The following is a 14,499-nucleotide window of genomic DNA, read 5'->3' on the forward strand; positions in this document are numbered from 1 at the left end:
ACTTTAAAAGTGCTTAAAATGGTGAATTGTATGTTTTGCATGTTTTTCCACAATTAAAAAAATATATATATACAAAGTACTCATTGGCAACATCTTCTAATCTGCCATGTATTTGGAAATGATCTAAGTGTGTGTGAACCATGAGCCCACAGGTCCCGAAGGAGGACATGAGCGAAGCACACAGGCTTTGTGAGCTCTGTTTTCACCATGCAAGACCCTCCCTGGCTGCCAGCGCTCCTCCCCAGGTTCCCACGCTGGCAGCTGCCGGGCTGGCTGGGATGGAAGACGCTCATGCAGCTGGTACCCTCAGGACTGCACCTTGCCTGCTTCTAAAGAAGCTCCAGCCTGGCTTGGGCCCGATGCCTTCGGGAGGAGAGAGCACCTTTTCCAGGGCAGGACTGAGCCAGCCTGGCTCTACCTGGGCAGGTCGGTGGGATGCTTTAGGCTAGGAGGAGAGGCGGGGGCACACTGGTCCTCCTGAAGCCACCTTCCCTTCCTGAGAGCTCCCTGGGGAGAAGGCAGGCCCTGGAAGCCACCGACTGGGGGCCAGGGCAGAGCAGAGGCGGGAAAGGGGCCGCTTGGCCAGGCGGCACCCTTGGGAGCCAGGGTTTCCTCATCTATAAACTGTGACTCTGCGAGGGCAGGAACTTGCTTTCCCTCGCTGCTGTACACCCCTGGGGTCTATAGCAGCGCTGGTTGGTACACAGTAGGCGTCTAATAAATGTTGACGGATTGAGTGGACGATGAAAAGGTTGGGCAGGTGGTTACTGACAGCCTCTGGGCTTAGGGGCCCATTCACTCCCTCACTCGCCGTGGTGCCCATGCATTAGTTCCCTCATTTATTCATTCCTCCCGCACGATCTACAGCACTCATTCATTCATGCGCTCCGCCATTCATGCACGCGCGGGTTCATTCATTCCCTGCCCCGCCACCATTCCTCGCCTGGCCCCCGCGCACGCTGCACCCCAGCGCCCCGGTCCGGTCCCGCGCCCACCACGTGCGCCCCGTCCCGGCGCTGCGGGGGGGAAGCGCCTGCTCAGCCGCGGCTGCGCGGGGCCGGGTCTGGCGGGGAGCCGGGCTGGGGGCGGGGGGCGGGCGCTCCCTGCGGGAAGCCGGGCGGGGTGGGGGAGCCCCGGCCGCGCCGGCTCCCGGCGCGCTCCGCCTCGGAGGGGAGGGGAGGGGGCGGCGGCGGCGGGACCGGAGCGCGGCGGCTGCGGCGAGCGGCGCGGCTACCCCGGGACCATGTGGACAGGCGGTCGCCGGCCCGGCCGGCTGCGCCGAGCGGTGAGTACCTGCGAGCCGGGAGGGCAGGGCGCGGGCGCGGGCGCGGGCGCGGGCGCGGAGGCGGGGCGGGCGCCACCCACGCCTGGGGCGGTCCCTGCTCGGCGCGGGAGGTGGCCGGGCCCCCGCCCTGTTCCCCTACGCACCGCGCCCCCGCCATGGCGGCTTCGCTGGCCCGGGAGGAGCCGGGCGGGTCCCCTAGGGAGGGGGTACCCTCGAGTGGGGCGGGGACGCCTGGCCTCTGCGCGCCGGCCGAAGCGCCCGGGTCCAATCGCGGGGTCCTTGCGCCCCGACACGCGCGCCCCTGAGGCGGGAGGAAGGGAGGGACGGGGGACCCAGGGCGCGGCCGGAGGTCAGGGGACCCGGCGCTGTCCGGGGTGGGTGGCGAGGGTGCGGGCAGGCCCGGTCCCGCCTGCGTCAGGGGGCAGGGCCGGCCCCAGCTCGGGAGGCCGGAGAAAGGCCCGGCAGCCGGAAGGAGGCTGGACCCGGGGCCGCCTCCTTGAGCGTTTGCAGCGCGTGGGCGCGCACTAGCCTCGGACACCGCCGTCCCCTTCAGTACCTCGCGGCAGGTACTATCATCCTGCCCCTTTACAGGCGAGGAAACTGAGGCCAGGGCCTCGCCCAGGGCGGCTCAGCCGGCGCGCTCACGCTCCCTGAGCCCCAGCACGTGGGATGGGAATTTCTGCCCCAGCGTTTCCGCTTCCTGCTTGGCTTGGAGGTGTTTCCTTCCTCGTCTGTGCCCCACCCCATCCCCAGTGTGGTTTCTTCAGGGCAGGAACAGCGTGGGCGACACGCTGGAGTCTCCTGAGCAGGCAGAATGGGAGCAGAGTGGGCACCCGCAAGCGGGGCCTGATGAGTGCGCATGGCCAATGTCTGCCGCCAGTGCAGCCTGGGGGTCCAGCCCCGGAGTCATGGGGTGGGCGGGGTCTCGACGGCCAGGCTCCGTCTGAGGCCCCAATGTCCTGGCTCTCTGGATGCCATGGACAATTCCTTTGCCTTCTCTGGGCCCCATTTCGCCGCCTGCCAGGAGCAGCAGAGACCCCCACCACTCCTAGGGCCAGGCTCCCACCAGTAATGTGGGCGAAGGCCCCTAATGAGCTGTGGTGTGTAGCCCTGCCAGGCTGGTCTTGGTCCTGCCAGCTGGGGCAACTGGCCGTTGGGGGTGGCTCTGCCTGGTATCTGTGACACGAAGGGCAGGGAGGCGGCGGCGAGGGCCCTGGCAGCATCCTGCAAACCCTTAATTTTCGCGACTTTCACTATAATCAGGGCGGCTTGGAAAAGCAAGCATGGTGGCAGATGCGGGTCTGCCCGGCTCAGCATGCGGGCTCGGGTCGATGAGCGGCTGCGCTGCCGCGGAGGGCCCTCCCCAGCTTTTGTCTCATATTTATAGATTCCTAGGCTCGGCGTTCCGCTTGTCGTCAAAACCTGGAGCTGTTCGCACCTGGGAGCAGAGTGGGGAGGGGAGGGCTGCCTGGAACCTCCGCCTGGAGGACGAGTTTTCCATGGGCTGGGGTGGGGTGGGAGGACATCTGTCAGAGCCCAGGGCCGCGGAGAGGAAGTGAGTCCGAAGCATTCTGGATGATCTTCCATCCATTCTCCCAAGACTTGGGCACAGGGTCTGGCCCACATAGCTGCCATTTATGGAACGCCTGCTATGTGCTGGGCCCTGGATCAGCATTGCCACGCATCATCTCCACGGCAACACTTTGAAGGCGCTTCCCTACTCCTGCAGGCACTTCCTGGTGCTGAAGAGCAGATGGTTGGATGGATGGATGGATGGTTGGATGGATGGGAATGGCCACAGCCCATGAGTCCATGGCTATTGGAGACAGTCCACAAATCATTTCCCAGGGTCCCAGGAGGTGGGGCCAAAGGACTGCGAAGTTGCTGAACAGATGAGGAGGTCAAGGCATGTTACAGGAGCCTGGCCGAAGGCCTGAAGGTGATGGGGAGACTGTAGAGGGTTTAAGTCTCAAGACTTAGAGAGGCAGTGTCCTGCTGACGTGTGGCAGCCAAGGGCAAGGCCATGGGGGAGGGGTGGCGGGGCTTCTCCTCAAGGGAGGTAAGGATGCCCAGGGAAGATCAGAGGGTGCACCCTGGGACATGCCATGTTGGTCTAGAGTCGCCCCGCAGGGTTGTCTCCTGGCTCCGCCTCCTGTCGCAGAGCTGGTCCCTAGCCTGGTGGAGAGGTCTGGACGGAGGTCTGCAGCCCTGGGTTCCGGTTCCCCCTCTGCTGCTAAGTCACTGTCTCCTCTCTAGGGCTCTGTATCAGAAACTTATCTGTATCAGAAGCTCGGTATCAGCAAGGCCCATTACGGTCGGGGAGTGACTTCTGTGGCCTGAGAGCAGGTACCAGATTGTAGCCTGTGGTGGGAGAAGCTGGCCAGAGGTGTCTCTATTGCTTTAATCATTATAGGAATGAATGAATGAATGAGTGAATTAATTCTACACTCACCTAACATGCTCTCCCTAAGCACCCACTCTTCACTGCTCATAGGGGTCACTTAGGTGAGTCTGCCACTGACCTTGCCCTCCATGAGTCCACAGTCTGCTGGGAGAAATGGACCCTGGCCAGTGTTGCAGGAGTCAGGAGCTACTGGGGCTCTTCTCCGGCCCTCTGGCCAGGAAGAGAACTCAGAAGTGGCCCTGCCTCAGCGGGCCATAAGTCTGGAGGACAGTACAGCAGCCTCTGGGGTCTGCCTGGGGGGGATCAGCCAGGGCCCAGCGCTGAGCCAAGCAGGAGAATTGCAGTCATTGGTTGAATCAGCAAGGCCTGAACCCAGGTCGGGGGTGAAGATGGGTCAGGCCTGGGCCTTGCCTGGGGAAGCCAGACATGGAAAGCTGGTCATCCCGCAGTGAGTGCATGCTGGGATTAAGAGGTGCGTGAGGTGGAGAAGCAACGCGGGCATGCTGAAGGGGACGTATGGGCGGATACTGCTGGATGGAAGGGAAGCACTGGAGGATGGAGTGGTGGATGGATGGGTATAAAGCTAGAGGGATAGGGTGGGCATGGTGGCTCACGCCTGTAACCCCAACACTTTGGAAGGCCAAGGTGAGTGGATCACCTGAGTTCAGGAGTTTGAGGCTAGCCTGACCAATATGGTAAAACCACTTCTCTACTAAAAATAAAAAAAAAATTCACTGGGCGTGGTAGCATGCGCCTGTAGTCCCGGCTACTTGGGAGGGTGAGACAGGAGAATTGCTTGAACTCAGGAGGCAGAGGTGAGATGGCAGTGACCCAAGATCATGCCACTGCACTCCAGCCCCTGGGCAATAGAGTAAGACTCCATCTCAAAAAAAAAAAAGCTGCAGGATTGATGGATTTGAGGAGAGGCTGACGGCCGACGGGTGTAGCAGCAAGATAGTGATGGATGGGTGGACGCACGGAAAAGTTGATGTGGATAAAGGACTGGATTTATAGACAAAATATCAATGGATGTTTGATATGTGGGCGGAGGGAGGGAGACTTCTGATACACAAGACAAGATTGGTAGATGAATGGATGGAAGGATCTTTGGATGGATGGATGGACAGATGGATGGATGAAGGGATGGATACAGGTAGTGCCCGGATGCTGGGATGGGTGGATGAAGAGATGGATATGTAACTGGATACAGGCAGTGCGGATGCTGGGATGAGTGGGTGAATACCTGAGTACATGTCGGTACATGGTGGATGGAGAAATGAATGAACACTGGAAGAGTACCTGCATAGGGGATGAGGGTGTATTGATGGATGCGTGGATGGAGGCCTGGGAAGGCGGATCAGTGCACAGATGGATACAAATCAGTGGATAGTTGCATGGGTAGGAGGCAAAAGTAACAGAAGTATGGACAGACACAGGGAGAGATGGGCAGGCGACGGGTGGAGACAGGAGTCAGGGGACAAGTGGACAGGTGAGTCCCTGTCACCGGGCGACGGACTCAGACGTAGCAGGTTGTGTTGGTGCATGGACGGCACCTGTAAATGGGTCACAGATGGTTGGTGGAGGATGGGTGGTTGAACGGGTGGGGCTTCAGGCCACTTATGCCTTGATTTCCCAGGGACCAGTGTCTTGCTCACAGATCCCACATCCCTTTGCTTCAGAGACAGTATACTAGGCAGGCCACAGGGCCGGGAGGGGGCTGATCAGACACGGAGACCTAACCCCACCTTCAGTGCTCAGTGGGAGAAAAGCCAGTCCAAACTAACAGCCTAACAGCCATTTGGCCTTTCCAGTCCCGTGCTGCCCTGGAAGACATGCTCAGGAAACGAGGGAGCAGCAGTGAGGCCTCTTCTAACGGTCAGCGGCCAGCCGGGGTCCCGCAGCGGCATCCTTGCCCAAGGGGGCTCCCTGAAAGGCCCGGCTAGCTGTGTCCATGTCCTATCTGAGGAAGGGGAGCTGGGGCAGAATTCCTGTGCTGACAGCACAGCCTGCGCATGGTGCAGGGGACAGCGAGACTGTGGCTTCCCCTGGGGACTCTCAGGCCAGCGTGGAAAACCCACCGGACAGCGGGGCAGGTAGTTAGGAGCACACGTGTGCAGATTTCCAGAGCCTCAGTGTCCTCATCTGCAAAAGGGGCATAATAATAGAAACTTCTGTGCTGGGACAAGGAGAGGGTTAGCGAAGGTGACTGCACCCCAAATGGCCTACACCGCAGCCCCTGGCACATGCCCATGCCATGGGGGTTTACCCGAGACCCCTCGGAGCCCAGTTTCCTCCTCTGTGAAGCGGTGTAGCTGCTCCTAGCTTGCAGGCCTGCGGTAAGAATGACGCGAGCAGATTCCGGCATGCCTGCTCACACGGCAGGGTCCTCCGACCTCCCGTGGCCTGGTCTTCCTGCTCCAGTCCCAGCAGGCTGTGGGCAGCCTCGTGCCCCTTCTCTCGGAGCTGGCAGGGGCCGGCTTTCCGACCATGGGGGCAGTGTGTGGCAGGCAGCAGGAGGGGCTTGGGCATCCTGGATAGGAAGCAGGGGTGAATGCCTGATCTTTGGGGTTCCGTCCTGGGCCTGCCATGCCTGAACCATGTGACCTCCAAGGAGTCACTGCACCTTTCTGGGACTCTGCTCCTTTTAGCAGAAAATAGAGCCTCTGGCCATCCTGCCGCACAGGGGCAGGTAGGGATTTGGGGTGATGACGCATGCACAGCACGGAGCTTGGCACAGGGGAGGGGCTTGGGAAGCAGGATTAAGATGAGTCAGGAGACAGGGGCTGCGGTGCCAGGAGAGGTCGTCAGGCTGCTGGTAAGTGAGCAGGCCCAAGCCGCGAGCCCTCGGCAGCCGGCAGCATCCTCAGAGCCTAGGGCCCGGGCGCCTAAGAGCCGGCAGGTTGTTATGACAATGGAAACTTGTCTGATGCGGCCTAACTCTGGAAGCAGCTCAGAGGATTGGTAGGCCAGGGCCCCCAGCACGCTCCTGCGACCATGCATGCTAGTGAAATGGACAAATTAGAGCCCCGGTGCTAATGAGTCCTGGAGTCCCTCGCTGAAGCCCCTTCCCAGCACTGCCGGGGGCTGAGTACTGCCTCATGCCCACCTGACAGGTGAGGAGGGATGTGGCTTGCCCATGGATCTGTTGGAGTGTTGAGAAGGGATTTGAACTTGGATCTGCCAGCCTCCAAGTCTCTTTCCCGCTAGTGATAGGGCAGGGGCTGGATGACTGCTGCTGGGGAAGCGCTGTCCAGGCATAGAGGGGCAATTTGTCGGGGACTACGGGGCGGGAGGAGGACACCACGGCATCCCAAGAGCCCGAGACCCCTTCCCTATATTTCCATCCTGTGTCCAGTCAGAGTAGGCCCACACCAGGCTGGGGATGTTTGTGAACTGACAGCCTGAACCTGCTATGCCATTTATTCAAGAACTACGTATTGAGCACCTACTATGTGCCAGGCCCTAGGCAGAGAGCTGGGATAGAGTGGAACTTACATTCTAGTGGGGGCACACACAGATAATAAATAATTGCAAACACCTTAAATACAGTTGGGGGCCAGGGCTGTAAGGGGCTGCCGCAGGGCTACTTGATCTAATCCGAGGGACAGAGGGGGACAGGCTGTGAAACTGGGACCCTGAAGGTTAGCTGGGAATTAGATGATGGGAAGGAGGGGAAGGGAGAGAGTGTTAGTGTTTCTGGCAGAGGGAAAGCAAGTGCAAAGGCCCTGAGGTCAGATAGAGCTTAGCACATTCAGGAACCTGAGAGACTTTCCTTAGCAGTGGGGAGCACGGGGTGGGAGGGTCGCAGGGAGAGAAGACACCAGCAATTGTCGGGGCCTTGCAGTGTGTATGGAGGTGTGACATTGTCTAGTCTCCTGGCCTATGGTTTTATTTATTTTTTATTTATGTATGAATTTTTTTTTTTTTTTTGAGATGGAGTCTTGCTCTGTCGCCCAGGCTGGAATACAGTGGTGCGATCTCGGCTCACTGCAACCTCTGCCTCCAGGGTTCAAGCGATTCTTCTGCTTCAGCCTCCCAAGTAGCTAGGACTACGGGCAGGTGCCACCACACCCGGCTAATTGTTGTATTTTTGGTAGAGACGGGGCGTCACCATGTTGATCAGGCTAGTCTCGAACTCCTGACCTCAGGAGATCTGCCCTCATGGGGCTCCCAAAGTGCTGGGATTATAGGCGTGAGCCACCATGCCCAGCCTGGTCTGCGGTTTTAAAAGGTCCTGCGGGCCGTGTTTGTGGGATGCGATGGACTGGATCAGCATGGAGTCAGGAGCTGCAGGAAGGGACGATCACAGGTATCCGTGGTGGTATCTGGTGCCAGCAAACTGATGGTGAGGATGCGGGGAGGTACCCAGGCCTGAGAAGGGCTGAACCGCCAGGGCCTGGTGGCCAGGGCTGGGGACAGGGAAGAGGGGAGGAAAGAGTCGAAGCAGCCCCCCCTTCCTGTCTTGGGTGGCTGAGGCCATGGTGAGGTCATGCACTAGTTTTGCAGACTCTGTCTGGTGCCTTGGGCATTCAGAGAGGTGGCTGGCTGAGCCCAGAAAAGCAGGGGTCCCCAGCACCTGAGGGAGGCATCCAGATAGGGCCAGGCGGGCAGCCATGGCATGCCGCACAGGGCCTCGGCCTCAGTTGAAGCAGCTCCAGAGGCCAGGCCGGGGATGGTGATAATGCCCACCAGCTGGCCAGCCATGACCCGGGCTGCCACCTGCCGCCCCTAGCAAGGCTTCCTTTCACTCTAGTGCCCACAAAGCTGCATCCTAGGAAGGATCTCTGCAGAGGGCACACTGGGCATGCGTTTTTCCCTTCACACAGAGGATGGAGGGTCCAGGCCTGGTTCTGGCCCTTCTCTGAGTTTATCTGCCCCACCCCACTCCCACCTCACTACAGCCCAGGCTTCTATGTGCCAAAGGCTCTTGCTCTTAGCGTTGGCACCTGCTTTTTCTCACCCTATCTCCTGTACATCACTGGAGAATTGCGCATAGCAGCTACCAACAGAGATGAACTAGCCACAGCTTAAAGAAGGCAAAGAGTTATATTTCTTTCAAGTTAAAGAAGTATCAGAGGCAAGCCAGGAGTGGTAGCTCATGCCTGGTATCCCAGCACTTTGGGAGGCTGAGGGTGTGCAGATCACCTGAGGTCAGGAGTTCCAGACTAGCCTGACCAACATGGTGAAACCCTGTCTCTACTAAAAATACAAAAATTCATTGGGCAAGGTGGCACGAGCCTGTAGTCCCAGCTACTTTGGAGGCTGAGGCAGGAGAATCACTTGAACCTGGGAGGCAGAAGTTGCAGTGAGCCATGATCATGCCACTGCATTCCAGCCTAGCAAGAAGAGGGAAATCCATCTCAAAAAAAAAGGAGGTACCAGAGACAAATGATGCAGGGCTGGTGTGATGATTCAGTGGTCATCAGAGATCAGGATTCCTTTTGTCCTTCTGCTCCTCCATCTTTTATATATGGCTTCTGCCACAAGTTTTTCTCATAGTGCAAAATGGCTGCCACAGCTCCAGCCATCACTTCCACGTTCTACAGAGGAAGCAGGAGGATAGGGAGTGGAAAAAGGACACAGGCCGGCTGTCTGATCTCTTTTGCATAGCTCTGCCACTGGCAACTTCTGTTTATAGTTCTTTGGCCACCTGATGGCCTGGCTGTATAGGAACCTGGGAAAGGTGGTCTTTTAGCTGACTATCCTGTATCCCAAAAGAAAATAAAGGCTCTGTAATAAGGATGCATGGGAGGACAGTGGGCCACCCACGGTCTCTACCACCCACTTCTGTTTGCTGCAGTTCCTGTTTGCCCTGCTTCGGGCCCAGTGCTCACACTGTCATGGTGGCCATCATGGCCATCCATCCACTGCCTGCCCTCTGTGCCCCGCACCCTGCACCACACCTGGCAGAAGAGATGTGACAGCAGGAGAGGGGAGGCCCAGCCCAGGGCCCTGTGCACCATGGGAGCTCACTCAGGGCAGGCTGCCTCCCCAGGCAGAGCCCAGGACACGACCTTCCCCTCTCTAGCACTTTCCAAGCCCTGGAGCTCAGCTCCCATTTAGTGATAATCAATTTGGGGGTAGGAGCCATAAGGCCCTGCCGCTGGATCAATGGGCAGGCGGGCATCTGGCTGGTTGCCCTGGCCTGTGAGGACGGGAGGCACAGCCCCAAGAGGGCACAGGGATCCCGGTCCCATGGGAGGAGAGGAGTGGGTCACGGCACTCTTGGGGAGCACGCACCTTGGACTGACTCAGGAGGATGCTCTCGGGGGCCAGCTCCCAGGCCCGGGGCCCCAACCCTGCCTGTCCCAGGCAGGACAGCTACGGCTCCCTCCTGGAGCCCAGGGTGGAGGCTCCCATCAAGGAAGTGCACAGACAGGACTTTCGAAGCCACACGCCAAGCCCCAGGCCAGGTCGGAACCCCGAGGGCAAAGCATCTCACCCCAGCTGGGCAGCTCGGCCCAGCCAGGAGACGGCCCGGGTGTCACCTGCCCAACCGTCCTCCCCGGAGTCCCTGAACACAGGCAGCAGGGCTCTCACGGGCTCCCTCGCACGCCTGGGCCGCCGGCGGGAGGCCAGACTGCCCTTCTCCAGGTTCCTGGATGAGGTCACTGTGCGGGTTCTGGACCCTGGGACCCTGGAGGCCTTCAGGGTGCCCAGAGGCCGAAGCCCAGAGCCCTCTGCAGTCGATCGAGGCCCAGGCCTGGCCCAGGAGGCCCTTGAAGGAGCAGCAGCCCCAGGGGAGAAGGCACCAGCCCTGAGCCCCCAGCTTTCTTTGGAGGCAGCCGCTGAGGCTACAGGCAGAGTGGGGCCAGGCCAGACTGTGGAAACCAGAGGGCCTTGCTTGGGCAGTGGCAAGCACGGAGGCCGAGCTGCCTCCCCTTGGAGGCCTCCAGGTCGGGTGAGTCTCAACCCCAGAGGTCTCTTCCCTCCCCACATGCTGCTTCCCCACAGGTCCTGGCTGACCTGCTCTGAGTTCCCTCCTCACACCCTTTTATAATATCTGTAGCAGGAAAGACCTTAAGAGCCAAAGGAATGAATCTCTAAGGTGAAATTTCTGGCTTTGGGGCAGGCAGACTGTTTCTGTATAGAATGCATGAGTGAACAGTAATGACGACAGCAGTAATAATCCGTTCCCTGCTGCGGCAGAGCCTTGGCGGTTCGTCTCGGTCTTTCCTGTGGCTATCCTTTCCTGTGGCCATCCTTGAACCTGAGACCGCCCCACAAGAGGCAGGCTGTCCCACAGGCCTGTCGGGCGAGTCGGGGAGCCTTCATAGATGCCCCCATTATATGGAGTTGGAAACTGAGGTTGTGAGGGGCTGCCACTTGCCCCCGGTGACACAGGGAGTCCGGGCTTGGGCTGAGAGCTCGTTCTTTGAACCCCATCCACACGTGCGCCCTGGCGTCAGACAGATGGACAGGTGGACGGGCAGAGGTGTGGTGAGATTCCCTTGGCTGCGCCAGGGACAGAGCTGTACAGAGCGCTGGGCAGGGGGACCTCACCCAGGGGCTGGCACCCATACCTTGGTGCTGACCTTCCATGTCCTGCACCATCTGTGTCCCCTGGGCCAGGGAGGGTCCTCCTGGGCTGCCCGGGATGTGGCTCGTGCCCCAGTTCCACCTTCTCCCGACACAGGATGGAGGCAGAGGCCATGGGCTGGTTTTGTGTGATGTCAACCCATAGCCTTCCAGGAAGGCTTTCCTGCCGGGAGAGGGTCTGTTCTGAAGACAAATCCCGGTGGCGGGGGGCGGATACTCGCTGAGCATTGACTTGTGTCCTCTGCTTCTGACCCCCAGCCTGGGCGCAACCCCAGGAGAATGGTGCCACCGTCACGTCACCTGTGCACGGAGAAGGGAGGCGGAGGAGCGGGTTGGACCCAGGCAGTTTGCCCTCCACCTCTGTGCATGCTGCTGGCCCTCAGGTGGCCTTCTCTGTCCAGGGATGGCCAGCCACAGTCTGGTTGGTGGGACGTTCTGGTGACTTGAAGCCTTGCCAGCCCTTTCCCCGTAGGTCTGCGTGGCCAGCTAGGGCAGGGCAGCTCTGGGAAGTGCATCTCAAGGGTCAGTGGTTTTCTGTGTGACTCTGGACAGGTCATCCAACCTCATTGTGCCTCAGTTTCCCTGGCAGTGAAAGTCAGTCATTACCACAGGCACCTAATAAGCATTGCGTCCTCGCCTGCTCCTCCAGAGGGTGGTGAGCTGGGAGCCCCGCTTCTCTGCTGCTCTGGGCCCCACTTACCACGCAGAGGACTCTGCCCTGGGGACTGCTGGGCCCTAGAGGAGTCCTGGCACCTCCCAGGCCCCGGAGGATTCCACAGGGCTTCTCGCACATATCTCTCGGGGCCACCAAGCTGCACAGGGCCTCGGGGCATGTTGGGGCCCAACAGTGTGTTCGGGGCAAGGCTGCACCCTGGGGCTTGGCCAGGTGGCCCTACCTTGGAGCCCAGCTTGACTCCTTGGAGCGGGAGGTGGGCAGCAGCCCTGGCAGGAGGGGCTGGACCATGCCTGGCCTTGGAGGCCCCCGTCTCCAGGCCTAACTCCTGCTGCCCCCTACCTTTCTCCACCAGACCCCACAGGATCATATCTCATGGTGGGCACCAACCCTGAGCCCCCCAGCTCCAGCCTCAAATCAAACACAGTAAGCCTGTGACAGTGACCCTAGGGTCAGGCTTACTCTATGGACCGGGCACTGAGGGGCCAGCAGAGGCCTGGTTGGGCTGTGCCCTGGCTCAAGTCACACTCCCCCTGGTGTCTCCATGGGGACATTAGAGATACCTGGGGAAGGACCCTGGCACAAGGTAGGGATTCGGCCGCCGGGATGACGGTGGCAGTAAAAACGGGGATGCCAGCCCCCCACAGGGGTTGCCTGTCGATCCGATACCCACTGTGTGCCTCTACCCCTCCACCCTTCCGGGCCTGGACAAGCCTGTGTCCCCAGAATGCTTTCCGGAGAGGGAAGCTCTGGGGAAGCGAGGCAGATCCCTGGCTGCAGTTGCCTGCCCGTAAGCCCTTTCTTGAGAGACAATGCCTGGGGCTCTGACGTGAACCACTCTGGGAGGACACTGCCACCCAGGAGGGCCCTGGGTTTCAGGCCTGTCCTGTGCTGTCCTGCCTGGCTGAGAGGCCATAGGTGAGTCCCTGTTCCTCCTCTTCATTGCTCAGCAAACAAGAGGCTACTCTAGAAGGTCTCTGGGACCCCCAGTTATCACAGACTTGGGACTGAGCCTCATTTATACTATAGTGTGAATGACTCAATCCAGTCTTTGAGAACAAAAGTCAAGAAGGAGCAGGAGGCACAGGGGCCAGGGGCATGGCCCTGGGTGGGGTCCCCTGGGTGGGGTCATGACAGTACCCCCAATGCCAGTCCCCAAGGCTGCAGTTGGATCCTATCCGAGAGGCTTTCCAGCTGAGTGACCTTGAATAAGTCACTCTGCCCCCCTGGCGTCAGCCTCCCGATGATAAGCAAAGCTCAGATGTGGATGGTGCCTCTCATGAATGGGGGACCCCCAAGGTGCCCGGAGAGGGGGCAGCTGCTTCCCAGCCCCCGACTGTTGCCATGTGGGAATGTGGGCTGACGCTGCCAGATCTTCCAAAATTTTCAGTAGAAGCCAAAAATACGAATTTTAAAATGTAAACTCCCAATTTTTAAATGTTGGCTCAAATGTTTAAAAAAAAAAAAAAAAAACCCTCGTGCAGGCCAAATACAACATGCTGGTGGTTCAGATTTAGCTCCAGGAGGCCAGTTCGCAGTCCCCAGCCTAGCCCGGCGGCGGCGCTGAGACACAGCTGGGAAAAGGGAGGCCCTGTGTGAAGTCACACGGAGCCTAGACAAGACCCAGGGCTCAGATCACAGGTGGGACAGGGTCACCTCTGCAGCCGAGGCCAGGTGCCCCGGGCTCCCCAGGGGAAGGACATTCTTCGCCCATCTGGGGACAGCCCCAAGCCAAGGCAACTTGCTGAGTAACCTTGGGCAAGCGCTCTCCGCTCTCCCATTGATCAGATATGGCCAAGAGAGTGCACACAAATGCTCTGGGGAGGCCCTTGGGAGTGTCCTTGTCCTACCTGTGGGTCAGCCCGTACACTGAGACCCCACTCTCCTCCTTCAGACAGCCCCCGCATGACCACCCTGTCCCCACTGCAGACTCTCCTCCCACCTCCCACTCACCTCTTCCCAGTCTCCCTGGCCGCTCCTGCTCGCCTCCTAACCCCTGACAGTGGCAGAGTCCCCGGCTCTGTCCCAGCCCCTGTCCCCTTCCACCACGGCTGTGCCGGCGGCCTCCCAGTGCTGCAGCTGTGTCCCCTCTGATCTGACCACTCCCAGGCTCACATCTCCTGGAGCCTCCCCTGAACTCCAAGCCCATTTCCTAGCCCTTGGTGTCTCCCCTGGGGTGGCCAAGGGACACCTCCAGATTTGAGTTCCCCATGTTCCCCCGCCTGCCTCCAGCTGCTCACATCACAATGCTTCTGTCACTTCGGGGCTTCTCTTCCTTCCATATCCGCTTCCAGACTGTCTGGGAATCCGAGAATCCCTCCCAGCTCTACCCCGGGCTGTGGGCCTGGCTGGATGCCCTGGGCCTGCACTTGCCCCTCTCCGAACTTCAGTGCGAAGGACACACCTCCTTCCAGGGGTTCCCGTCCTCTCCTGGCAGAAGCCAAGGTCCTGATGAGGGCCCATGGGGCCGCACTCCAGCAGCTCCTTTCCACCTGCGATGCTTCCCAAACTCAGCAGGCATAGCCTCAGGGCTGCTCCTCCAGCGGCCCCACAGGACTCACCTGCCCCTCCTCCAGCAGCCCCCCACTCACCTGCCCC

At 59.8% G+C, this 14,499-nt stretch overlaps 1 protein-coding gene across 6 annotated transcripts in view; it reads left to right on the forward strand.

Annotated features, from left to right (window-relative positions):
- Positions 1 to 1,104: 1,104 nt before the first annotated feature.
- The window catches only part of BEGAIN (brain enriched guanylate kinase associated), a 49,413-nt gene continuing 36,018 nt past the window's right edge, over positions 1,105 to 14,499 (forward strand). For 3 of the 6 annotated variants that reach the window (XM_037738310.1, XM_017528114.2, XM_017528117.2), the window contains exon 1: positions 1,105 to 1,285. In XM_037738310.1, coding sequence (XP_037594238.1) covers positions 1,244 to 1,285 — 42 coding nt within the window. In that variant the 5' untranslated portion in view covers positions 1,105 to 1,243. The remainder of the gene's footprint in view (positions 1,286 to 14,499) is intronic. The other 3 variants (XM_037738308.1, XM_037738313.1, XM_037738314.1) reach the window with 1 other exon arrangement.

The sequence above is a fragment of the Cebus imitator genome, unplaced genomic scaffold (genome assembly GCF_001604975.1).
Source record: "Cebus imitator isolate Cc_AM_T3 unplaced genomic scaffold, Cebus_imitator-1.0 Scaffold52, whole genome shotgun sequence".
Lineage (NCBI taxonomy): Eukaryota > Metazoa > Chordata > Mammalia > Primates > Cebidae > Cebus > Cebus imitator.